This window comes from Ranitomeya variabilis, chromosome 4 (assembly GCF_051348905.1).
Source record: "Ranitomeya variabilis isolate aRanVar5 chromosome 4, aRanVar5.hap1, whole genome shotgun sequence".
In the NCBI taxonomy this organism is placed as follows: domain Eukaryota; kingdom Metazoa; phylum Chordata; class Amphibia; order Anura; family Dendrobatidae; genus Ranitomeya; species Ranitomeya variabilis.
Genome location: NC_135235.1, coordinates 647,414,342 through 647,441,644, shown reverse-complemented (window position 1 = coordinate 647,441,644; position 27,303 = coordinate 647,414,342). Strand labels below are relative to the sequence as shown.

At 43.5% G+C, this 27,303-nt stretch overlaps 3 protein-coding genes across 4 annotated transcripts in view; 1 reads left to right on the top strand and 2 right to left on the bottom strand.

Annotated features, from left to right (window-relative positions):
• LOC143767410 (uncharacterized) overlaps positions 1 to 27,303 on the bottom strand; it is a 599,249-nt gene that overhangs the window by 327,281 nt on the left and 244,665 nt on the right. The gene's annotated exons all lie outside the window — the stretch shown is intronic.
• Positions 1 to 27,303, top strand: part of LOC143767342 (uncharacterized) — a 258,579-nt gene that overhangs the window by 56,836 nt on the left and 174,440 nt on the right. Inside the window, exon 15 of one of the 2 annotated variants that reach the window (XM_077255586.1) lies at positions 12,552 to 14,945. The exons of the other annotated variant lie outside the window; for it this stretch is intronic. Within the exon in view, the coding sequence (XP_077111701.1) occupies positions 12,552 to 13,858 (1,307 nt within the window). The 3' untranslated portion in view covers positions 13,859 to 14,945. Of the gene's footprint in view, positions 1 to 12,551; positions 14,946 to 27,303 lie in introns of those variants that run through there. 2 annotated transcript variants of the gene reach the window in all.
• LOC143767407 (uncharacterized) lies at positions 5,959 to 9,690 on the bottom strand. The gene is made up of 4 exons (XM_077255738.1): positions 9,625 to 9,690; positions 7,319 to 7,460; positions 7,063 to 7,213; positions 5,959 to 6,982 (listed from the first exon to the last, which is right to left on the bottom strand). Exons 1-4 carry the CDS (start codon positions 9,673 to 9,675, stop codon positions 6,319 to 6,321), a joined length of 1,008 nt encoding a protein of 335 aa, XP_077111853.1. The 5' UTR covers positions 9,676 to 9,690; the 3' UTR covers positions 5,959 to 6,318.

The following is a 27,303-nucleotide window of genomic DNA, read 5'->3' as shown; positions in this document are numbered from 1 at the left end:
CCGACCACTTGCACCAGCGACCCCATTCCGTCGCATCTCCTCCAGTCCCTTTCCCCGGCTGTCACCTCTCACCTAACAAAAATATTCAACCTTTCCCTCACTTCCGGTATTTTTCCCTCCTCATTTAAGCATGCCATCATACATCCACTACTTAAAAAGCCCTCTCTCGATCAAAATTGTGCCGCTAATTATAGACCTGTCTCTAATCTTCCCTTCATCTCTAAACTCCTGGAACGCCTGGTCCACTCCCGTCTTACCCGCTATCTCTCAGATAATTCTCTTCTCGACCCTCTTCAATCTGGTTTCCGCTCTTTACACTCTACTGAAACTGCCCTCACTAAAGTCTCTAATGACCTACTAACAGCTAAATCTAATGGTCACTATTCCATGCTAATTCTCTTGGATCTCTCCGCAGCATTCGACACTGTGGATCATCAGCTCCTCCTCACTATGCTCCGCTCCATCGGCCTCAAGGACACCGTTCTCTCTTGGTTCTCCTCCTATCTCTCTGGCCGATCCTTCACTGTTTGTTTTGCTGGTTCCTCCTCCTCTCACCTTCCCCTTACTGTTGGGGTTCCTCAAGGATCAGTCCTAGGCCCCCTCCTCTTCTCTTTGTATACTGCCCCTATTGGACAAACAATCAGTAGATTTGGTTTCCAGTACCATCTCTATGCTGACGACACCCAATTATATACCTCTTCTCCTGTTATCACGCCGACCTTTTTAGAAAACACCAGTGATTGTCTTACCGCTGTCTCTAACATCATGTCCTCCCTCTATCTGAAACAGAACCTGTCAAAAACTGAACTCCTCGTGTTCTCTCCCTCTACAAACCTACCTTTGCCCGACATTGCCATCTCTGTGTGTGGTTCTTTATTAAACCATAATCTTCACGGCACAAGGGTGTATTTACAGGTTAGTGTGGCAGCTGAACGACGGCTGTTTCGCACCTGTCCGGTGCTTCAACGGGTTCATTAGGTAGGCGGACGTGACACCTTAAGAAGAGCACACATTCCTTGTACCTCCCTGCAACGCCACTCCGCCCACACATAGTACAAAACACATTAAAAAAAACATTAAAAACCGACTTTAAAAACAACAGTATTCACATTAAAGCATGGACGCGCATATTTATAGTAGATTATATATCTTATAATAACTGGATTATCTGAACGGTGGACGCAAGGTAAAGTATATTATCGTCATAAGCTCCTCCCATATGAACCTACTCACGGCTCCAATTGACAGAACCCCGTTTGTCACGGGGGAACTTGGATACGATGCACATGTCCATTGTTGGTAAGCTTCAACTAACTATTTGTATTCACTGTTTATTTAGGACCGGTTTTACCTACCTCGCTACAAATAGTTATTAGGACAAATCGCTATTTTGCCAAACCTATATGCTTTATAAAAATATGGACATATCTATTTTTTCGTTTAACCCCGCGGGGCCCATTGCGAGCAGGGGCAATGGGCCCCGCGGGGTTAAACAAAAAAAATAAACAAGGCTCTGTCAATTGGAGCCGTGAGTAGGTTCATATGGGAGGAGCTTATGACGATAATGGGCGGAGTGGCGTTGCAGGGAGGTACACGGAATGTGTGCTCTTCTTAAGGCGTCACGTCCGCCTACCTAATGAACCCGTTGAAGCACCGGACAGGTGCGAAACGGCCGTCGTTCAGCTGCCACACTAACCTGTAAATACACCCTTGTGCCGTGAAGATTATGGTTTAATAAAGCGACCTACACAGAAGAATGGTGAGTGCTGCCGTGATCTTCATTTTCCATATAATTTTGAAGTGGTTGAAGTCTTCTGGTGTGCGAGTTTTCCTTCATAAGCGTTCAGCACTCCTAGAGCATCGCTGAAGAAAGAGTTTATGATGTGAGCCATGGCTATTTTACTCTATGCTTGGAGGTTCTGAGGGTGAGAGGAGCTACTTGGTCAAGGGTGCTTCTGAGCGTGTCATTGTAGTAATATACAACCAGATCAGGACAGGAAAAAGAGGAGATTGGGGACAGTGATGAGTGTAGGGAGTCTAAAAGTGTATGAGGGTTAATGGCTTGTGGATTTCTGAATGTGTGGTAGGTAGGAGTGTGCTGGGTTGGGGGAGGATTTGTGAGCATTAAGGAGAGAATGTTGTGGTCAGAGAGGGGAAGCGGTGAGTTATCTAGGTAGGAGATTGAACAGAGCCGGACAAAGACCAGGTCAAGGGTGTCTTTGTGTGTTTCAGAGGTTGAGAACTGAGAGGCCGAGAGAAGTGGTGATAGAAGCTGGGATGGGGATGTTGAAGTCTCCCAGGATAAGGATTTGGAGTTCTGAGGACATGAAGTGCGGCAGCCAGGCAGAGAAATGGTCAAGGAAGTGTGTGGGTGAGCCTGGGGGCCAGTATATGACTGCTAGTCTGAGGGAGAGGGGATGGAAGAGCCTGATGGTGTGGACCTCAAAAGAAGGGAATGAGTGTGATGGAACTGGGGGGATGACCTGGAAAGTGCATTGTTAGTGGAGTTGGCATACTCCTGTCTCCAAAAATCTGTCTCGGGGAATGTGAAAATTGTAAGCCACCATGGGAAATGGCAGCAGGGGAGACAGTGTCAGAATCCTGAATCCAGGTTTCAGTGAGGGCCAACAGATTAAAAGAGTTATTAAGAAAGTAGTTGTGCAGGAAAGGAAGATTGTTACATACAGACAGTGGATCCCAGAGGACACAATTAAAAGGAGATGGAGTAAAACTAATATTAATAATGTTAAGGTTTCGATGTGAGGTAGGGTAGGGGTTAAGGTTGGGGGATGGTGGACCAGGGTTGGGGGGAGATGTCTCCTGAAATCAGTAGGAGTAGGAAGATAAAAAGCAAGTAGTTATTGGAATAGTAAGAAGTTTTTTGTGCAATGTGTTTTGGCAAGATGGGCTGAGGTTTTTCAGGAAGTCTTAGAATTGCTTGGGAGCTGTACATGGGAGAGGGAAGTATAGAGGGGCTGATGCGTGAGTTGGGAAGGAGGGGTGGATGGTAAGGGAACACAGGAGGATTGAAATAAAGCACATGGGTAAAAGGGAGAGCAAAGTGTGGGTTACCTGTCTTTTGCCCTGACTAACTGCCATGGATTAACTGCTTCTTCTAGATGCTTTGCTGAGGGGATACGTGCATGCACCCCACACTGTGTGCATCCCTTAGGGTATGTTCACACGTTCAGGATTTCCATCCTTTTTTTTTCCTGACTGAAACTGCAGGTCTCTGCAGAAAACGCAGGTGCGTTTTTTGGTGCGTTTTTGGTGCGTTTTTTGGTGCGTTTTTTAGTGCGTTTTTTAGTGCGTTTTTTGATGCAGTTTTGTCTGCAGATTGTCTGTGTTTAACAGAAATAAAGTTTACTGCAGTGGGGAGGAAAAAAAAAAAAAATGATGTCATTTCCTTGTCCAACCCTTTTCTTCTTCCATCCTCCATTTTGGAACTTAACACACCAAAATGAGTGGACGTGTTTGTAATGACAGCGCTCTGCAGAGTGCTGAGAGTAGGCCAGATGACAGCCCGCGGATCCAGCTCCGCACACCACACCGGATTGCGATCCTGGGGTTGATTCTTCTAATCTTGAATCGTCATAAACGTCAGGTAAGCAGATGTCTATTTGTTTTATATATTGGGTTATGGGTACATGTCCACGTTCTGGAAACGCTGTGTGTTTGGCGCTGCGTGTGGCCGCAGCGCCAAACATGCAGCGTCCAGATGTAACAGCATAGTGGAGGGGATTTCATGAAATCACGTGTCCACTGTGTGTCATGCGTCAGCCCTGCGACTCTGGACATGCTGCGCGTCTTTTATGATCACAGCATGTCCGTGTTCCTTGCTGAGAAGCTGCGGCTCCGCAAGGAATAAAACAGGGCCCTATGCGTGGGGTGCGATGATGCCGGATTTGTACAATGAACACATCTGGCATCATTGCGTCCCAGAAGGGGGTGGGCCTTCCTGAATGTGGACACGTACCCTTACATAATCCACATTGTTTTCCAGGCATGTTGGATATATTTTTCTAATTGTTGTGTTTACAAAATATTTTTTTATTTTTTTATTTTAGAGGCTGCGGCGGCAGAGAAGACGTGCGCAGAAACGAATGTGGGTGCACCCGCTTGTAGCAGACCGAACGGAGAAGGGGCACTTTCATGTGCTGTACAATGATTTGAGGAGGTAAGTAGAAATATATTGAATGACTAATTTACATTTTTTTGCTAGCAATACTTGTGAAGTAACCCTTTTTTGTGTTTCTTTTTAATTTTTCAGATATCCTGAAAAATTTATCTCTTTTTGTCGGCTACCAATTACGGCCTTCGACAGACTTCTTACCATCCTGGCACCCCATTTAAAACGGCAAGACACGGTGATGAGGAAGTCCATCTCTGCTGAGGAAAGGCTGCTCATCACCTTGCGGTAAGTAACAATTTTTCAGGGGGGAATGTAGTTAGGTCTCTATTCTACACGTCTCTGTGTCCAGTATGTGTGATTAAACCCACCCAGTCCTCCTGTTGGACAGGGTGCACACATACACACACACACGTGAGATACGGCCGAGTGTTGCATGGTAATCCCCGGCCCTGCCGCCTGCACTCTGGAGCGGAGTGTGCACCCACATACCAATACATGGAGCCGCACGCTCCACAACGGAGTGCATGCAGCAGGTCCGGGGATTACCATGCAACACTCGGTCATATCTCGCATGCGTGTGTGCACAAGTCCCATCAGGCTTTCTATTTAAATTTTTTACACCCTTTGTGTTGTGCTGGGTGTTAATGCCATCATTATTGAATGGTGCTGGACGCATATTATAGCGGCTTTACTTGTGACATGTTGTAATTACCTTTTTGTGTGACATTTCTAATTTTCTTTTTTGTTTCTTTGCAGATTTTTGGCCACAGGAGAGAGCTATACATCACTGCACCTCCAATTTAGAGTTGGTAAATCTACCATCTCTAACATTGTGAGGTGTACATGTACCGTCATCTGGCAGAAGTTGCAACCTATAGTGATGCCTTCCCCAACCGAGGAGACTTGGCTGCAGGTTGCAGCAGGCTTTCAGTCTGTGGCCAATTTCCCAAACTGCATAGGTGCAGTCGATGGTAAACATGTTCGGGTTCAGCAGCCACCACGATCAGGATCACGCTTCTTTAATTATAAGAAGTATTTTTCAGTGGTCCTGATGGCGGTGGCTGATGCCCATTACAAATTTGTTGCCATTGATGTTGGTGCCTATGGTAGTACTGGGGATTCTCGGGTGTTGCGAACGTCACAGATTGGGATGCAAATTCTTCGAGATGGCGGCACGCTCCCAGCCCCAAGACCTTTGCCGGGTTCCACACATCCAGTGCCCTTTGTGATGGTATCGGATGAGGCGTTTCCCTTAACGACAACCCTGCTGCGCCCATACCCACGAAGGGGACTGGATGCCCGACGGAGGATTTTTAATTATCGGCTGAGTCGTGCACGCAGATATGTGGAATGCACCTTTGGGATCATGACTAGTCAGTGGAGGATCTTTCACACTGCCATTCAGTTGGACACAGACACCGTTGATGCTGTGATAAAGGCTTGCTGTGTACTCCACAACTATGCTCGTGAGTACAACACTGACGTAGATGTGGAGTACCAGCAGGCAGTATTTAATCCAGTGGTCAACGGGGGTCTGGGCAGGCCGTCCAACTCGGGTGTGCGTGTGAGAGAATCCTTCACTGACTACTTCATGAGTCCAGAAGGTGCCGTGCACTGGCAATACTCCTGTGCTGGTGTTGAGCAGCCTGACCAGCAGAGAAGGATGCATCTACACTGACCCCCCCAGAAATGTTGCCGACATCGCTGATAACAGTTTTGCCAACATCCCGAAGAATGAGAAACGCCAGCAACCAACACAAAAGTTTGAAAAAAATTTTTTTTGTTTCATGTTACCAAAAAAAGTTTTAAATAATTGGTTGTAATATCAATAAAAAATCTATTTGGGTGTAATTTGTTTTTTTTTTGTTTTTTTTGGCTACAAAAATTTTGGTGTTTTATGAAAATAATAGCAGTATGACGTATACAATTGTTAACACATCAACACATAAACCACTAATTGATAGCCCATAAACCCAGGATAGCGGCCTTGACCGCATTGTAATAAAGACGAGAATATTATGTGTGAAATATAATATATTTAAAAGAACACAAATTCTTTGCAATATTTACAAAAGATTTTTCAATTAGAAAAAAATCAAAAAAAGCCCCTTTCAAAGGCAACCGGCAACTGGAGCTAAAAAGCAAACAAAAAAAAACTCGGTGCCACTGAAAACTTTTGCCCACGTTCAATTCAGAAAAGTATATTCTGGAGTGTAGAGGACATTTGATCCCTCTGATTGATATGGTGCTCCCCCCATATGCTGCGAACTTCCTCTATCTCCCGAAGTAACTTGGCTGTGGGCCAAATACTGGGGTCTGGAAGCTGGGGTTTCCGGTGTTCGGTGTCGGGGCCTGAAAAGTCCCAACACCCCCATCAGAACTTCATTGTATGGAGATATCGGAGCAGGGTCCTCCAGAGCAGTGAGGGACATCTGGACCATGGACATGAAAAGAGATTGTCTATCCGGTGGCAGGGAGCGTGTTTTTCTAGCCACAGTTATTGCGAAGGAGTCGCAGTGGTCATCAGAACTTGATTTTTTTAATAGATCTAACGTGTCGCAAGCTATTTGGACAGTTTGGTCATCTTGGTTTTTCTTTGTTTTTTTTTTTTTTTTCTCTGCTGCCACCGGATAGACAGCTCTCTTCTCCACTCTCACAGCTTCTGCGGAATCAGATGCTTCAGCAGCTGCTGAACTAGATGTTGATGCAGCAGCTGCTGAAGTGGATGCTGATTCAGCAGAAGCTGTGGGAGTGGAGGTAGAGATGGTCCCTCCCACTCCAGAGGAACTGCCTGCTCCATCCTCTTTGTCGCTGTCCTCCAGATCAGCCACCGACATGTTTCCTTCCGTCCTGTTGGAGAAAAAAAAAACATCAATTTTTCGCACAACATATTATATTTAAATAATCATGTGGAGTGGATTTTAACTTACTTTCTCAATGTCCTACTGGACACAAGAAACTGCAGCTCTTCGCTAAAGGGAAATTTTCTTCTGCTTGGCGAAGAGCCACTCTTAGAACATTCGTTCAGGAACTTCGTGAAACGGTCTCTGATTGAGCGCCAACGTTTCCTCACGTCGTTATCTACCAAAAAAAGGTTAAAAAATACAACAACATTTTTTGTGAGATCTAAACAAATTATATTTTTAATATACTCAAGGTTTACTAAATAAATTTAAATAAAATTACCAATTTGCTGCTGTGTACTCCCTGGATACTTGTCCCAATCTGGGATAAGGTCTCGTACTATTTTAGTCCAGGCTAGGTCCCGGAAATATTTATCCTTGTAGGATTCATCAGCTGGGTCCCACAAGGCCGGATAATCCCGAACCTACAATAAATACAATAGTGTCATCTCATAATCTATAGCGCGACCAAGTAATGTTAAACAATTGCTGGAAATATTTCAAAGTAACCCCTAATAACTGAACACAAGCCACGTATTTAAGTGCCACGTATAAGTGCCACGTAAAAAAGTGCCACGTGCCACGTATTTAAGTGCCACGTGCCACGTATTTAAGTGCCACGTGCCACGTATTTAAGTGCCACGTATTTAAGTGCCACGTGCCACGTATTTAAGTGCCACGTGCCACGTATTTAAGTGCCACGTGCCACGTATTTAAGTGCCACGTATTTAAGTGCCACGTGCCACGTATTTAAGTGCCACGTATTTAAGTGCCACGTGCCACGTATTTAAGTGCCACGTATTTAAGTGCCACGTGCCACGTATTTAAGTGCCACGTATAAGTGCCACGTGCCACGTATTTAAGTGCCACGTGCCACGTATTTAAGTGCCACGTAAAAAAGTGCCACGTATTTAAGTGCCACGTATAAGTGCCACGTGCCACGTATTTAAGTGCCACGTATTTAAGTGCCACGTGCCACGTATTTAAGTGCCACGTATAAGTGCCATGTGCCACGTATCACGTATAAGTGACACGTATCACGTATAAGTGACACGTGCCACGTATTTAAGTGCCACGTGCCACGTATTTAAGTGCCACGTAAAAAAGTGCCACGTATTTAAGTGCCACGTATAAGTGCCACGTGCCACGTATTTAAGTGCCACGTATTTAAGTGCCACGTGCCACGTATTTAAGTGCCACGTATAAGTGCCATGTGCCACGTATCACGTATAAGTGACATGTATCACGTATAAGTGACACGTATCACGTATTTAAGTGCCACGTATCACGTACAAGTGCCACGTATTTAAGTGCCACGTACCCCGTATTTAAGTGCCACGTCTTTCATTTGCACGTATTTTTCCTATTGTAAGGTGGCATTAATCCCGGTTAATAATGGAGAGGCGTTAATAAGACGCCTATCCATTATTAATCCTATTAAAGGGTTAAATGGCGGAAAAAATTGGCGTGGGCTCCCGCGCAATTTTCTCCGCCAGAATGGTAAAGCCAGTGACTGAGGGCAGATATTAATAGCCAGAAGAGGGTCCATGGTTATTGGCCCCCCCTGGCTACAAACATCTGCCCCCAGCCACCCCAGAAAAGGCACATCTGGAAGATGCGCCTATTCTGGCACTTGGCCACTCTCTTCCCACTCCCGTGTAGCGGTGGGATATGGGGTAATGAGGGGTTAATGCCACCTTGCTATTGTAAGGTGGCATTAAGCCCGGTTAATAATGGAGAGGCGTCAATAAGACGCCTATCCATTATTAATCCAATGAAAGGGTTAAAAAAAAAAACACAAACACTAGAAAAAAAATATTTTAATGAAATAAAGACACACTTTTTGACCATATTTTATTGTACGCTCAATCCGTCCTGAAGACCCTCGACCTGAAAAAGACGCAAAATAAAAAAACAAATTCATACTCCCTGGCCCTGTCCGCAGAAATCCATCGAGGGTCCCACGAAGATCTTCCATGGAGAACAGACACATCCAGAGATATGTCTGCTCTCCACGGCTGCAGCAACACACTGACAGGAGCCATAGTTCCTGTCGGTGTGTCACTGCGCATGCGCGAGCGAGTTTACCGGCGGTCATTGACCCCGGCTCTCTCGCTTAACGGCAGTGCTGCGTGGGAAAGTTCAACGCAGCTGTACTGCCGTTAACCGAGACGCCGACGCCATTGAGCTCCGGGACAGTACGCGATACACTGCTAGGAGCTTCGCTCCTGGCAGTGTATCGCCGGAGAGCAGCCGATCGGCGTGGGACACTCGTTTTATGGATTCTGCGGACAGGGAGTATGGATTTGATTTTTTATTTTGTGATTTTTTTCCTGGAGGATCGAGGGCTTCGCCTACAAGTGTGGTGTATGGTGAGTATATACTCTATGTTATGTGTTGTATGTACTGTACTGTGTGTCATGTATGTGTATTGTGTGTTTGTGTTTGGTGTGAACTTTAGTATTGTGCTAAGTCGCCGGACACAGGGACAACTCTCCCATCCTAATACCGGATGGGAGTAGTAGTCCGATACGGCGACTTAGCACAATAGAGGCATATCGTCGCATGGGGACGGACACACAGACTTACCAAATCAATCAGACGCCCGACATCGATCCCCATGCGACGGTATAACTCCATGATGACAGTCTCTTCGTGACACAGTCGGGACCACACACGCCGCCCACGGACTTCCGCCCACGCACTTCCGCCCGCTCCCCCGCACTTCCTGCAGCAGCGGTTCTGCACATCAAACCGCAGTAAAACACGCAGATATATTTTTGATCTGCGTGTTTTACTGCGATTTTGACCTCACAATGGAGGTCTATGGGTGCAGAACCGCTGCGGTTCAGGACGAAGAATTGACATGCTCCTTCTTTTTTCCGGGAGCTATTCCGCACGGCTTTTTTTTTTAAATTTCCGGACCATGTGCACAGTGTGTCCTGTTTTCCATAGGGTACAGTGTACTGTACCCTGCATGGAAAACAGCTGCGGAACCGCAGCGGCAAAACCGCCGCGTTTCCGCGGTAAAAAACGCACTGTGTGAACATGGCCTTAGAATGATTCTAAATGTATAGGCCACACTGCAGGGTCAGGAGAAAGGGATTGTGGGAGCTGGTTTAGGATAAATTAGCACCTGCTCAACACACCAGGGGGTGGATAGATGATCAAAGACACCAGTCCTTGCTCCCTCGCTATGCTGTAACACCTTTCCCAAGATATGTACAGTAACCCCAACCATGGATATACAGCAGTCAGTATTGAGTACAATGCAACAGATGAAATATAGCAAGGATTCAGCAAGCAGAGTTCTATACCATTAACCCCTTCATGACCAGAGCTTTTTGCGTTTTCGTTTTTCGCTCCCTTCCTTCCAAAAGCCATAACTTTTTTATTTTTTCAGCAATATGGCCATGTGAAGGCTTATTTTTTCGGGACGAGTTGTACTTTTGAATGACACTATTGGTTTTATTAGGTCTTGTACTAGAAAAGGGGAAAAAAAATTCCAAGTGCAGTGAAATTGCAAAAAAGTGCAATCCCACACTTGTTTTTTGTTTTGGATTTTTGGCTAGGTTCACTAAATGCTAAACCTGACCTGCCATCATGATTCTCCAGGTCATTACGAGTTCATAGACACCAAACATGTCTTTTTTTATCTAAGTGGTGAAAAAAAAAATTCCTAACTTTGCTTAGAAAAAAAAAAAATATATAAAATACATTTGCGCCATTTTCCGATACTTGCAGCATTTCCATTTTTTGCAATCTCTGGTTGGGTGGGGGCTTATTTTTTGCTTGCCGAGCTGATGGTTTTTAATGATACCATTCTTGTGCAGATACGTTCTTTTGATCGCCCGTTATTGCATTTGCAATGTAGCAGCGACCAAAAAAATTGTAATTCTGGCATTTTGACTTTTTTTTTTTTTTTTTTCTCGCTACGCTGTTTAGCGATCAGGTTAATACTTTTTTTTTTATTTGATAGATCAGGCGATTCTGAACCCAGCGATACCAAATATGTGTAGGTTTGATTTTATTTTTATTGTTTTATTTTGAATAGTGATGAGCGAGTAAACTCGTTGCTCGTGAGCATGCTCGGGTGATCTCCGAGTATTTGTGACTGCTTGGATATTTAGGCTATGTGCCCATGTTGCTGATTCATGTGCGGATTTTTCCCCACCGTTTTTGAAAAATCCGCAGGTAAAATGCAGTGGATTTCCTGCGTTTTTTGTGCGGACTTCACATATGGTTTTACACCTGCGGCTTCCTATTGAGGATCAGGTGTAAAACGCTGCGGAATCCGCACAAAGAATTGACATGCTGCGGAAAATACAACGCAGCATTTCCATGCTGTATTTTCTGCAGCGTATGCACTGCAGATTTGTTTTCCATAGGTTTACATGGTACTGTAAACCGGATGGAAACTGCTGCGGATCCGCAGGCAAATCCGCAATGTGTGCACATACCCTAAGTTTTCCTTGCCGCAGCTGCATGATTTGCGACTGTTAGCTTGATTACATGTGGGGAATGCCTAGCAACCAGGCAACCCCCACATGTACTCAGGCTGGCTAGCAGCCGTAAATCATGCAGCTGCATCAACAAAAACTAAATCTCCGAGCACTCACAAATACTCGGAGATCACCCGAGTATACTCGCTCATCACTAATTTTGAATGAGGCGAAAGGGTGGTGATTTTGAACTTGAAGCTGGCATTACTCGATTGGCTCTGCTACATAGAGGTGATAGTCAGATCGCCTCTATGTAGTAGAATTGCTGACTTGCTATGAGCGCCAACCACTGGATGGCGCTCACAACAATCCGACAGTGACAACCATAGAGGTCTCCAGGAGATATCTGGTTGTCATGCCAACACACCGGTGACCCGCGATCACTTGACGCTGGTCACCGGTGTGTGTATTTCAGGCGCGATTGCTGGAAGCGCCATTTTAAATGCCGCTGTCAGTGTTTGACAGTGGCATTTAACTAGTTAATAGCCGCTGGTGGATCTCTATTCCAACCGCGGCTATTGCGGGCACATGTCGGCTGTTCAAAACAGCTGACATGTCCCGGGAATGATGTGGGCTCACCGCCGGAGCCCACATCAAAGGGAGAGATACCGACATCAGCGTACTATTACGCCCGATGTCGGTAAGGGGTTAAAGTTGTTGCAGGATAACAAGGCAGTAGATGGACAGCAAGCAGAGTTCTATGGCTGTGTGAAGAGAGATGGATGTTAATTCCTTGCCATGGGTTAACTGCTTCTTCTAGATGCTTTGCTGAGGGGATGCGTGTAAAAACGCAACTGAGCTGAGGTTCGGGATTCATGCAGAAATTCAGCTGCCTGAAAGCCTGAGCAAACACTGATCTTGGGAACATACCCTGACAGGGCGTCATTTACTGATTCTCCATAACACGTTTATCTATAAATCTGCTGTAATACTGTTTCAGACATAGATGTCTCCATAACCTTGGCAGCTATATTTCTCAGTGTTTTAATTACTATTTTCCTATTACTTTTGTAGCAGAGAAGCCTTCTAGTTCCCTGCCGAATACATTACATTGCTGGAACATATCAAAGCAGAAAAGGCTTTCGTATAAAATTCCTTTTAAACTGAAAGTCGTAAAATTTGCTAAAAAGCATGGAAACCGAGCAGCCGAGAGAAAGTTTGGGCGACCGCCGACTGAAAAAATGATAAGAGAATGGAGAAAACAAGAGGACCAGCTTAAAAAAATGGATAAAACCAAGCGCGGTTTCCGTGGCCATCCTGCACAATGGCCACAGCTGGAACTGGAAATGAAATCATGGGTCATAAACCACAGAAATTGCGGATTTTCAGTCTCTTCAAAAATGATCATCGAAGAAGCCAAACGTATCGCAACAGAGAAAGGGATAGAGGATTTTATTGGTACAGAATCTTGGTATTACAGATTTCTGAAAAGATCTGGCCTTCATAAGGGCGCTAATACTAGAATTGCTCAAAAAATGCCAGAAGAATATGAGACAGAGACTTTGTCTTTTCACAAATTTGTAATCGATGCTATGAAAAGACATAGATTTGAACTGAGCCAGATTGGGAACATGGACGAAATCCCTATAACCTTTGGTGTCCCATCAAACAGAACTGTGGATGCAAAAGGTGTCAAAATCTCTCGAAAAGAGGAAACTCATTACACAGTTGTGTTGGCTTGCTGTGCAGATGGCACCAAACTGCCACCGATGATAATTTTTAAAAGGAAAGACATGCCAAAAGAGGATATCCCAAGAGGAATTATTTTGCATGCTCACGAAAGAGGATGGATGGACGAAGATGGAATGAAGGTATGGATTGAAAAAGTGTGGTCCAAACGTCCTGGAGGACTTCGGAAAACAACTGCCCTACTAGTGCTTGACCAGTATAAAGCACATACAAGTGAATGTACAAAAAAGAGATTTAAAGATGTTAAAACTCATTTAGCTGTAATTCCTGTAGACGTTACCAACCAGTTGCAACCTCTAGATGTCTCCATTAACAAGCCATTTAAAGCTTTTATGCGAGAAAAGTGGAACGATTGGATGGCTGCTGACCATCATGACTTGACGCCTGCTGAACAATTGAAAAGTCCCACTATCCCACAAGTTTGTAAATGGGTGAAAACCTCATGGCAGTCCATAAAGGACGAAACTGTTGTAAGAGCCTTCGAAAAATGTGGCATTAGCAATGCCTTGGAAGGCTCTGAAGATAATGCCCTATGCGAAGATAGTGAAGAAAGAGATACCAGCGAATGTGAGGAGAGCTTTCTTAACAGTCAGACCAGTGATGAGGAATATGTAGAGTTTCCTGAAAACTAGCTGAGAACTTCAATATGAAAGCTTCTCCTTATTTGTTAATAATAAACTGAAGTTTCCTAAGCTTTGAGAATAATTATGGAGATCAAGAGCAGTGATGAGCGATTGTGCACAGATAAGGTGTTATCAGAGCTTGCTCGTGTGCTACTTGAGTGACTTCGGAGTGACTTCGGCATGCTCGAAAAATGTGTTCAAGTTCCCGCACATTCGTGTCTCGCGGCTCTTCAACAGCCACAACATATGCGGGGCAATCCCTGCATATCTTGCGACTGTTGAACAAGTGCGGGTACTCGGAGCATATTTTTCGAGTACGCCGAAGTCGCTCAGTTAGCCCACGAGCATGGTCGGATAACGCCTTATCTGAGCACATTCGCTCATCTTTAAGTAGGAGTTCTTCATTTTCTGACAAGTAGTGTAATTTAAAGCCTAAGATTTTGTTTGCTTTTTTGTTAATGACCAGCAGACTGCTGATCTCCTTTGTTGACTTTTTATAAATTTACTCAATTAAACATTTTAGAGTGCCATTGGGTTTGAAACTTTTTTTTTTTTTTTTCACATTTCCTTCCTTCTAAAACTTTATTGCGTCTTATGCTCTGAAAAATCCCAAATGTATATATTTTTTTCTTGGGCAACTAACCTAAGTTTCTCTGAGGAGGAAAGCTCAAATCTAAATATTGGTCATGTGACTGTTTTTGTCTTTATCAAATTTGCACAGATTGTATACCCAGTACCTATAATTTCCAAAATTTGCCTGCCCTTGTTGGATTTTTTTTTCCTAGATTAATCTCATTTTTATAATTAAGTCTGATGTTCTCCTTCAAGGGAATCTGTCAGCAGGCTTTTGCTTTGTAATCTAACATCAGCCTGTGGTTGGTGACAGATACCCTGATTCCAGCTATATGTCACTTAGTTTACTGGGTGCAGAAGTTATGATAGTTTCAGTTTTTTCTGCAGGTTTAGCAAAGATCAGTTGTTTAGCTGTGTATAATCTTACCCACACCACAGCTTTTTGTGTCCATTGTATAGTGACAGAGCTGCTGATCAGTGCTGGGGGAGGGGTTGGACTAGGAGGCACAAGGCCAGTTGTCCCATAGCCATAGTCTATTAATAAAACACTGATTATATTGAAACCGCAAAACCCAGCCTAGTAAGTGACACATGCCTGGTATCAGGGTCTCATACAATACATCATGCTGCTCTAAAATTACATATCTGCTCACAGATTCCCTTTCAGCATTGAGAGCAATAATAGTAATGCATATACATTAGAAAATAACTGAGAATAACAGAATTAAAGGGGTTGTTCCTTAAATTATGTTATCCTCAGCTTTTTCTAGCAGTCATTGGCTGCAGATATTACAGCTTGTATAATCCATGTAACAGCTGCAGACAATCACTGGCTTCAATGGTGTAAGGCCCCAGGCCGTCTTGACAATTGACTGCAAACTTAGTACGTGGTATAAGGGGAGTTACGTGTTCAGACAATGTTAACCGTATATTGTTGGAAAGCATCATTGGGTGCTCATCACTGGAACTAATGGTGTATATTGTTGTCTATGTTTCCAAGGTAAAGATGTTGCTTTGTAGATTGGTGGTGTCTAGTGATGAGCGAGTGTACTCGTTGCTCAGGTTTCCCGGCACGCTCGAGTGATCTCCGAGTATTTGTTAGTGTTCGGAGATTTAGTTTTCATCACGGCAGCTGAATGATTTACAGCTACTAGCCAGCCTGAGTACATGTGGGGGTTGACTGGTTACTAGGGAATCCCCACATGTATTCAAGGTGGCTAGTAGCTGTAAATCATTCAGCTGCGGTGATGAAAACAAAATCTCCAAGCAGTCATAAATACTCGGAGACCACCCGAGCGTGCTTGGTAAAACCTGAGCAACGAGTATACTCGCTCATCACTAGTGGTGTCATAAGATTGATGCCCTGAAGTGTATCATAAGACAAGAGCAGTGGCCACACGTGGAGCACTGCTCCTTTCATTCTTTATGGAACTACATGAAAACGCAGGCACATAAACCAATCCAAATGGGCATTTTGTCCCCATTCTCGGAATCTGTTGGTGTCTCGGCGATTATAACCTCAGCAATCTGCGAGTTATCACCAAACTATGTGGATGAGGGGCATCTGGATGCCAGTTTTCAGGAAAAAGATTTGGGCAGAACAGTCTAAAATTATTAATAAAAATAACTTTCCACATGATGGGAGCATCATGACCTGGCTGAACCACTGCATTCAAGCCTCGCATCAACAATCGTCAGTTGGATTGATGGAAAGCAACTGGACTCTGGAGCAGCAGAAATGTGTTCTGTTGGGTGATGGGGTCACGCTTCTCTAGCTGGCTTCTGATGGATGAATCTGGATTTACTGAAGGCCAGGAGAACGTTACCTGACCGCATTGTGCCTGCTATAAAGTTTGGTAGAGGAGGGATAATGCTATTATTTTGTTTCTCATCCACAGACTAATTGTTTGAGCAACCACATCCTTGAGCAATATCTCCGTACCTGTGAAACTGCCAGCCAGTGATGTTACTTGTTACTGGTTAGATCTGTAGAAAGTTTTCTCTTAACATCCCAATTCATCCAGCATTTTAGTAGACCATTATCGTTGCACTGTGCGCTGTAGTAAAATGGGCCAGAGAGGTGAGCCCCTCTTAAAGGGCGCCTGTCACCAGAAAAAAATGCCATTAACCTGCAGATATTGGGTTAATAATGTTATACTGGCAGGCGCCTACACGTCGCCCAACGCTGCGGGTAGAAAATTAACTTTATTCTCCCGGCAATGTTCCCGTTTCAGTCATAGGGGTGGCGCTGGTTCAATCACTGCTCTGACAGACGTATAGCTTTAATGACGGGTTGAGCGGTTACAGCCGTTGCCTTCGTGACTGCAACGGAAACGCTGCTGCTTACCTACAGATTACCCCATATCTGCAGATTAATAGCGTTTTTTCTGGGGACCGGTTCCCTTTAAAGAGTTTGGTACATCCTTCCACTGCCAAAAAATGGTAATCCAGTGAGCACACTTTTAGCGTAATTTACGCCTTTGTAATGGTGTAAATCATCTTGAATTATCTGGGTGCACTTAACCATGCCCAGCTTCTCCCACTTATCGGAATGTTGACAGAGCTGACCAATAGTGCCATAAATGCCAAAATTCACATTTTTTTTGTATTAAAATTTTACAGATTTTTATCTGATTTATGTTTTATTCACTGGTTTATCATGATTTGAGAAATTTAAAATGGAGCTCAAGTATTCCTGGTCTCTGCCCAGAATTAACTCTTCCTGACATCGGACATAAATGTGCAGCACTACAGGAGGTGCGTTGACTATCGCGCATGCGCGCTCAATCAATCGCAGATGTGAGTGTTATAAGAAAGCTGACACCCTGCGGCAACACCCATGATCAGAACTATTGCCGATCAAGGGCGCGTAACCACTTTGATTCAGCTGTTTATAGCAATAGCGACATCGATTGGGTTGGAGAGGGAGGGAGCTCCCTCTCTGCTCTGATCGACACAACTCTATCGCAATCGCGTTGTGCCGATGGTCACTATGGTGACCCCAGGCCGAAAGATGGTCAGGGGGTTATGCAGATACAGTGGCCTGTAAGCTTCTGCTGAGAGTATAAGCTGACACGTCCCCTGCCTGTGTCCCATTCACTAATCTATTGCCTTGCATTAGATGCATTGCAGAGTATTAGGTCAGCGATCAGAGCAGGGAAAGCTGATGTCCCAGCCTGGGACAAGGTAAAAAAGAAAAAAAATTTAAATCACAAAGTGAAGAATGAAAAAATAGTTCAATAAATACACGTGTTTGTTAAAAAAAAAAAACAAACAAAAAAAAACACAACGTACACACATTTTATATCGCCCCGTCCGGAACGACCTGAACTATATAGAATTGTCACGCTAATTAACCCCTTCAGTGAACACCATAAAGAAAAACCCTGTCAAAAAAACAATGTTTTTTAATCATACCGCCAAACAAAAAGTGGAACAAAAAGCGATCAAAAAGTCGAATGAAATAAAAATACCTCTGAAAATGTCATCTTGTACCACAGAAAACAAGCTGCCATACAACTCGAGGAAAACTAAATTGGCTATAGCGCTCAGAATACAGCGATGCAAAGATAATTATTTTATAAAATTAATTTTATTGTGTAAAAGCGGCAAAACATAATAAAGTGGTACTACTGTAGTCGTAGTGACCTGAAGAATAAATCTGTCAATTTTACCACATGTGGAACGGCATAAATGCGGTAAATTGCTGGGGGTTTTTTTCCATTCTGATTTGTAAAAATCGTAATACAAAGAGATCAAAAATGTTATATAACCGTAAAGGGTACCAATGAAAGCATCAATTCGTCCAACAAAAAAAAAGCCCTCACATGACTGGCAGCAGGAATATAGAAAAAATTATAGGGCAATGCAAAAACTTTGTTTTGGAAAAAAAAATGTTTTTTAGTGTGCAACAGAAGCCAAACAGAAAAACCCGCTATAAATCTGGTATCGCTGTAATTGCTCTGAGCCGAAGAATAAAGTCATGTAATCACTTATACCGCAAAATAAATAAAACCAATTCTTCAGCTGCTGTTGATTTCTTCTTTCTTCCTCCCAAAGATTGCAGTAAGGCTCGACTCACATTTATCTGAGCGCTTACACCTGGGTTTCCATGTAAATCTCTGAAATACATGATTCCAACAACCCCTAGCGGAAGGAGACACTTTGTCCATCTTTTAAGACATATATAAAATCATGTGGTCGGGTTACAGTTTTGTGCACCTCTGAAAAGGACACCACTGAACAGAGGTGAGATGAAATCCATAGTATCTCCGATGGATCCACTCACTATGATGAGTCATCAGAGGTTTCACCTGAATCACGTCATGTGGAGATTTAGATGGAAACTCCAATGTGAGTGCTCAGCAGAGAGTGCCGGATAAATGTAGGGGGCTTTCTCAGTACGGATAGCACAAAGTCTCTTGAAAAGAGCTATGGCTCCTCACCCCTCAAAAGAAAGCCAGTGAACTCTGCTCTCTCAAATCGAAATGTCCCCCTCCCTTCTAAGCCCCAGTGTGCTTTAAACTACATTTAGCTTCCACATATTTGCCATTTTTGTAGCGATGACAGCTCGCCTAATTTACAAGTGCATGTCTCCAGAAGCATGAGCTGGTCATTACAACGTACTGGTCACTACAGTGGGGGGATTCTGGCACTTAGGGGCTCTGAATATGGAGTGGGCTAACTATTCTATGCTAATTTGTTCTCGCAGAGTCAAATAGCACTCCTCCTGTTTCGAGTTTTGCTGTGTGGCTAAGCAGTACTGTACAGCCACATATGGATTATTGCCATGTTCAGTAGAAATTGTGAGACAAATTTTGGTTCAATTTTTAACCACTTCCTGTGTGAACATGTAAAATCTGTTGCTAAAACAACATTTTTGCGGCAAAAATGTAATCATTTTTTTTCTTCACTGCCCAATGGTAGAAAATTCGATGACACCTATGGTGTCAACATGCTCACTGCACCCTTATATGAATTCATTGAGAGATGTAGTTTGCAAAATGGGCTCACTTATGGAGGGGTTCTGCTGTTGTGGCACCTCATGGGCTCTACCGATGTGACATTCACCCTCAAACCATTCCAGCTAAATCTGCACTATAATATTGCTCCTTCAATCCTGAGCTTTGCACTGTGCCTCAAAAGAAGTTTTCAAACACATATGGAAAGGATCTCAAATGCATGCGGCCCCTGAGGCTGCTTCATGTGGTCCTAAGGCACCGTAGACCAATTGAGAGCAGCCTGGTCCAGGGGACCAGTGACATCGGGCTTGGTGGTGGAACCACTGTGCCGTGAACCAAGGAAAGCCCGAAGCGGCGTGACAATGTGCCTCACCAAATCCAAACTCAGATGCACAGCGGCATATGCTACCGTGATCCGAGGAGGGACCAAGGTGGTGGACCAGGTGCTACTCCAGAACGCACCTTGGGAAGGTGGCAGCTGACCCACTAGGATGTAGATGGGACCGGCTGACTTACAGATGAACCCTAGCAAGTGCAGCTGGACCTGCTGACATAGAGATGAACTCCACCTACAGGTGGAGGTGCCTTAAATATTGAGTGTCTCCCAGCTATTGGCCAAGGACACTTTAAGATGGTGCGTGCCTTAAGCACAATGCTCGGGGATCTGCGCACTTTAAGCAGCAGCCAAAGCAGGAAGTGAGGAACATAGGCTGCGGTGGTAAGTCGGTGTCTCTGCCAGGGAAAAGGCACTGAGGGCAGAGAGGCCAGCACCTCAATCACTTTATTTCAGTTGAATGTGTGTCCTCGGATGCACATTCAATTGAAATGTATTGCTATTCAGAGACCAACTGTCTTATCCGCAATACGAATGCCAGCCGCAGGCCAGAGGCCATGAGGTGACATTGGTGTGGCAGCATATGAAGTCACTGCCATGCGAAGGCACGCCTGTGTCAACTGCTGGATTTGGTATTGCTGTGCAAAGAGCTTGTCTCTGGGTGGCAAAACATTTTATTTGAATGTGTCCAAAGACGCACATTCAACTTAAAGCTCTAACGTCGGCGGACCCTTGGACCACATCACGATCATCAAGGGGTCTACATTGCCTGTGGGCCACATGTGCGGAAAAGAGGATGACGAGGAAACAGGATAGGTGAGAAGATTTTTTTTTCATGTGTATGTGAAGAACGGCACAATAGGGGACTATTACTACAATATGGGGATCTGGATGGGGACATTACTACAATATGAAAACCAGAATGGGGCATTACTACAAGATAAAGACAAGAATGATGCATTATTGTAATATAAGGACCTGAATGGGGAAATTACTACAACATGGGGACCAGGATGGAACATTACTACAAGATGGGGACAGGGACATTACTACAATATGAGGACCTGGATAGGGCAAAATCCCTTTGAGATTGGCCTGTGAGTTGGCAGGTACTGTTAATCATCTCAGCTGGTTCCAGCTTCAAGCTTAGAGAGAGGGTACGACTGGTTGCTAGACAACTAAAGGCTTCTTTTATTGTCAATCCAGTACCTGTTGTCTGCTGCTTCAGAAGCCCATTGCCTGTGAAGCCCATTGCTCTCCTCCCCTGAAGACTCAGCAGAAATAAAGTTGCTAAGTCGAGAAGATTCAAGATATGTCCACATATTCAAAGGGTGTTGGAGCTATATTCCTTTCTAGGGTGGTGTTTTGGTACATTCCTATTAAAAATATACTGTTTAGCTCATTTAGAATATAGATGGCGAAGAGCCGATTCAAGAGATGACACTTTGCCTACATAAGAGCATGGGCTGACAAACATTTCCCCATGGGGGGTACATATTTTAAATTTTTTTATGGGGATCATAGACACCCTTGCCAAAAAATTGACTGGCTGTAGCAGCACAGAACACGTTAACCCTGGTGATCTAATGGCGGTGGATGATGAGATGTGGAGAACCTGAAGACTCACCTCTTCCAACAAGTCTACAGCCTGCAGTGATCCTCAACCTACTGAACCGCCACACAACCAGCTCTACCTTCTCTTAGTGTATCCTCACCCATCCCCTGCAGACTGTGAGCCCTCGTGGGCAGGGTCCTTCCTCCTTATGTACCTGTGCGCCTTGTTTTTTGCTCATGTTTAATGTATTTGTCTATATTTGCCCCCTTTTTCACATGTAAAGCGCCATGGAATAAATGGCGCTATAAAAATGTATAATAATAATATTCGTGGCATTGTACAATGTACTGTATACATGAAAAAGTATAGGTATTATTATTATTGTTCTAATCTGTCCTACCACCACCAATCCATGAGCATTTTGGAGATGACCTGCAGATCTTGCCAAAGTTAAGGGGTAAGACAAAGTTAAAGGTTAAGACTAGGAGAACCCTTGGGGATTAGGAAATTCCTTCTTAATGTTACATAATGTCCTACAGTGTTAATGAGAAGGCTGGGGCTTGTCACAGATTTTTCTACCTTTTTATGAACTTTCACCTGCATGTAAAAGTTTGGGCACCCCTGGTCAAAATTACTGTTATTGTGAACAGTTAAGCAAGTTGAAGAAGAAATGTTCTCTAAATGGCCTACAGTTAAAGATGACACATTTCCTTTGTATCTTAGGCAAAAATAAGTATATTTTCATTTTTTACATTTTAAAAACAATAAAAAATAAAATGGGCCAAAAGTTTTATCACCCTGCATGGTTAGTACCTGGTAGCTCCCCCCTTTTGCTAGTATCACAGCTTGTGAACACTTTTTGTAGCCTTACAAAAGTCTAGAAATTCTTATTTGAGGGATTTTCATCCATTTTTCCGGGGAAAATTCTTCCAGTTCTGTGAGATTCCTGGGTCATCTTGCATGCACTGCTATTTTGAGGGCTAGTCATACATTTTCAATGATGTTCAGATCAGGGGACAGTGAGGGCCATTGTAAAACCTTCAGCTTGCACCTTTTAAGGTAGTCTTTAGTGGATTTTGATATGTATTTAGGATCATCCATTTATAGAAGCCGTCCTCTTTTCAACTTCAGCTTTTTTACAGATGGTGTTATACTTGCATCAAGAATTTGTTGAAATTTCATTGAATCAATTCTTCCCGCTACCCGTGAAATGTTCCCCATGCCATTGGCTGCAACACAACCCCAAAGCATGATTGATCAATCCCCATGCTTAATGGTTGTTGAGATGTTCTTTTCTTGAAATTCTGTGCTCTTTTTTTCTCCACACATACCTTGATCATTGTGGCCAAAGAGTTCTATATTAACCTCATCGGTTGACAGGACTTGTTCCAAAATGCATCAGTCTTGTTTAGATGATATTTTGCATACATCTGATACTGAATTTTATGGTGAGGACGCAGAAGAGGTTTTCTTCTAATGACTCTTCCATGAAGGCCATATTTGTACAGATGTCTCTGAACAGTAGAACAATGTACCACGATTTCAGAGTCTGCCAAATCTTTCTGAAGGTAGTTTGCAGTTTAGCAGGGATTCTGATTTACATCTCTAGCAATAATACGAGCAGCTCTTACTGAAATTTTGCTTGGTCTTCCAGATCTTATATTGACCGCCACAGTTCCTGTTAACTGACATATCTTAACTACACTTCGAACTGAGGAAAGGGCAACGTTAAAACGCTCTGCTAGCTTCTCATAGCCTTCTCCTGCTTTGTGGGCTTCTACCATTTTCATTTACAGACTGCTAGGCAGCTGCTTAGAAGAACCCATGGCTGCTGTATTTTGGCAGAGGCTGCCGGGTTTTTAAAAGCTGGGAAATTTGCATCACCTGGCCTTTCGTAACGATGACAGTAAACAAGCCCTAACCCTAACAGGCTGATTACGGTCTGAAACCTTGGTCAAAGTTATCCTAGCACACACACATCTCCAAGGGTGCCCAAACTTTTGCATAGGCCCATTTTCCTTTTTGTAATTTTTAAAATGTAAAAAATGAAAGTATATCTCCCCCCCCTAAAATACAAAGGAAATGTGTCATCTTTAACTTTAGGCTTTTAGAGATATTTTCATCTTCGACGTTCTTAACTGTTCACAATGACAGTAATTTTGACCAGGGGGGCCCAAACTTTTACATCCCACTGTATTCTAGGATAGTGCTTGAAAGTTTACTACTACTTGTTAAAATCTGCAGCTGTTCTAGAAATATTAATGCTTGTTTACAGCTTTTTGCCTTTGAGATCGACTACTGCTGTAGTCTAGCTTGTAAGTACTGCGCTGATGCTGGCTCAGGTTAAGAGGTATCAGTGATCCTGGCCAGCTTCAAAACAGTGCTTACAACCAACAAAAAAGCGCTTATGAGCACTACTTTTGCTTTTTCTCTAGTAGCCATCAAGTCACTTTGAGGGTTCCCCATAATTTCAAATGTGATGGAAAATGCTCTGGTCCAAAGTCCACTTCTCTGGAAGGGGTAGATCGTGACTTATTTTGTCTACAAGGACATTCTGGCTCACCTTGATATGTACGGCTGTCAACCGTCTCTGCCCAGATAAAGATTGGTGCCACCTCCAGTGAGTGTGGTATGGGTCTTGTACCTCCCTGATTGTTTATACAGGATACGGTTGTCTGATTATCCGACTTGATCCTTTTATGGATCCAATGGATGGATAAAAATGAGAGCATGCTCTGTGAACTGCTCTCAAATTTGAGGTTAGATGACAGGAGTTTCTCTCCCTATTTCCTCCTTACTCTCTTGCCCTTTATGTGGGCATTCCATCCTTTAAAACAGTGTTCCCCAACTCCGGTAATCAGGAGCCACCAACAGGTCATGTTTTCAAGATTTCCTTAGTATTGCCCAGGTGATAATTGCAACACCTGCACAGGCAGGAATTCCATCACCTGTGAAATACTGAGGAAATCCTGAAAACATGACCTGCTGGTGGCTCTTGAGGATCGGAGTTGGGGAATACTACTTTAAAAGATACATCCATTGCGATCTCTGTACATACAAGGAGAGAAAATGGCCTGCTGTTCTTAAAGTGAAGCCACCATCTCTGTGAGGATCTCATTTCTATGACTCGAAAAGGACAACTCGTCCAGAGAACTTAAGTCTCAGCCCCATTTTTGCAGTATACCCAGTTGTAAAGGGCGCCTGTGCCATGTGGCCCACTTGGCTGCTACCATCAGTCCCCATATCATGATCTGTCGAAATGACTCTGGTCTGGGTCGTCTCAATAATTCAACTGCGGCCTTGAGTGCTCGGAGTCTTTGTAACGGAAGAGACAGGGACATGCTTCTCATGTCCAGAATGAACCCCAGGAATATTCTTTCTTAGAATGGAAATTTATAGGATTTTTCCAATTGATTATCCACCTAAGTCAGTGTTTCTCAACTCCGGTCCTCAAGATCCCACAACAGGTCATGTTTTCAGGATTTCCTTAGTATTGCATAGGTGATGGAATTAATGCTTGAGCAGGTGATTAAATTATCACCTTTGCAATACTAAGGAAATCCTGAAAACATGACCTGTTGTGGGGTCTTGAGGACTGGAGTTGAGAAACACTGACCTAAGTACCTGGATATGTCTGAATATTAAATCCAGGTGAATAGAGAGGTTGTGTTCTGATGAGGCCTTTATAGCCAATGGCCCAGATATGGGAATATGTTTACACCTCTCCTGAGATTACAGTGACTCTATCTTCTTAATTTCTTTGGCCATTATGTTGGGGGCGCAATGTTACATCTGTACACAATATAGGAAAAGCTGCCATGTTTGAGACTGTTGTCAAGAAACAAATGTGAGAACTGGAGGGCAAAAGCGCTAAGACCTCTGATGTGACCCTGACTTCTCCCCTCCATCTGACTGATCACATGACTGTCACACATGACAGGTCCGGTAAGCACAGAAAAACTAATATACAGGGGGGAAAAATAAGTATTTGACACACTGCCAATTTTGCAAGTTTTCCCACCTACAAAGAATGGCGAGATCTGTAATGGTTATTAGAAGCATCCTAGAAATGGTGTCTCTAGCACCCTACGCTTGCAGTTTAGTTAAGGAGGCAGAATACTACTGAAAATAATAAAAAAGCAATGAAAAAAGTATTGTTTTCTTTTATTGCGAGTTGCTCTGATATTTGAACACACAACCTTCAACATTTCAGGCAGGATCTAAAGCAATTGAGGCACCGGCTTTGGTGATTGGAAAGTATTTTGTATACTTGATCTGTATTGCAGGCTCTGACTCCACAGGCAGATTGTATAGATAGATTTCACGCAGCAGTTTATTTCTATGTATTTGTATTCTAGAGGGAGAATAAAATAATTTTTTTCATCCTATAAAATTGCTTAAAAATAATGAAAAACATTTGATAATGAAAAAAAGAATTACATTTTTAACGAGTTTTTAAAAAATATTATAAACACAAATCAGCAAATAACAGACATATTTATGCCCATGTAATCACAACGGGAAATAGGGTAAAAAAGTGTTTTTTTTACCTATTAAACACATTAAAAAATTTAATAAAAATGTAATTCTGTGGACATATTCACATGTAGCGTAAATGCTGCATTCTTTCTGCTTCAGGTGTCCTAACCATACAACGCAATAACAATCTTCTCTGATTATTACGTGTTTTCTGCTTTTCTATTATGTGCTTTCCTGCTTGTTTGATGCAATTTTGGAGCAGATATGAAGCAGAGTTGTCAAAGCTTTTTTAATACAGAAAAGCTTTAATTCTGCGCTTAAAAATGTAACTTTTTTTCATGCGTGATTTCCAGAAAAAACCTATAGAGAAAAAACTGCACAGTACAGCTGCGTCTTTAGACCACAGATGGAGGAGATATCATGGAACCACATCCACATTGCTTGGAAATTTAGACAGTGTTCACATGTATCATTTCATAAATGCTGCATATTTCCTGCTGCTTTTATTTTCTTTAAATAAAATTCAATTGTTTACCTGTCCAAGCAAAGTGGATGTGATTTCATGAAAAATGCGCCCCCTGTGTATCTAAAGACTCTGCCCCCTGTGCATCTAAAGACTTTACCACCTGTGCATCTAAAGACTCTGCCCCCTGTGCATCTAAAGACTTCTCCACCTGTGCATCTAAAGACTCTGCCCCCTGTGAATCTAAAGACTCCGCCTCCTGTAGATATAGACTCCACCCCGTGTGCATCAAAGATTCCACCCCCTGTGCATCTAAAGACTCCACCCCTTGTGTATATAGACTCTGCCCCCTGTGCTTATAAATACTCCACCCCTGTGCACAGGGCCGGCTCCAGGTTTTTGAGGGCCGCGGGTGAAAGAGTCTCAGTGGGCCCCCCTCTTAAACACATACCATGCTTCATGATGCACAGATACAGTAAAGAAATATACCACAGCCCACGTAGCATATAACACAGCCCACATAGTATATAACACAGCCCACCTAGCATATAGCACAGCCCACGTAGCATATAGCGCAGCTCACGCGGTGTATAACAGCCAGCGTAGTATATAGCACAGCCCACGCAGTGTATAACACAGCCCACATAGTATATAACACAGCCCATGCAGTGTATAGCACAGGCCACATAGTATATAACACAGCCCATGCAGTGTATAACACAGCCCACATAGTATATAGCATAGCCACGTAGTATATAACAGGCAGCCCACGTAGTATATAACACAGGCAGCCCACGTAGTATATAACAGGCAGCCCAGGCGCGTACTCAGTATATAACACAAGCAGCCCACGTACGTAGCATATAGCACAGCCACGTAGTATATAACACAGGCAGCCCACGTAGTATATAGCACAGCCACGTAGTATATAACAGCCAAGTAGTATATAGCACAGCCACGTAGTATATAGCAGCCACGTAGTATATAACACAGGCAGCCCACGTAGTATATAGCACAGGCAGCCCAGCTCACCCACCACCATGCCATCGCCGTCGCCCCCAACCGTTGTGGACACAGGATCTGTGCACA

Excerpts from the sequence above, each read along its gene's own strand:
- LOC143767407 (XM_077255738.1), bottom strand. The coding sequence starts at position 9,675 with ATGGAGTTATACCGTCGCATGGGGATCGATGTCGGGCGTCTGATTGAT. Across the intron at positions 7,461-9,624 it reads TCGGGCGTCTGATTGATTTG|GTTCGGGATTATCCGGCCTT; the intron begins GTAAGTCTGTGT and ends TATTTATTGTAG. Across the intron at positions 6,983-7,062 it reads TCCAGTAGGACATTGAGAAA|GACGGAAGGAAACATGTCGG; the intron begins GTAAGTTAAAAT and ends TTTCTCCAACAG.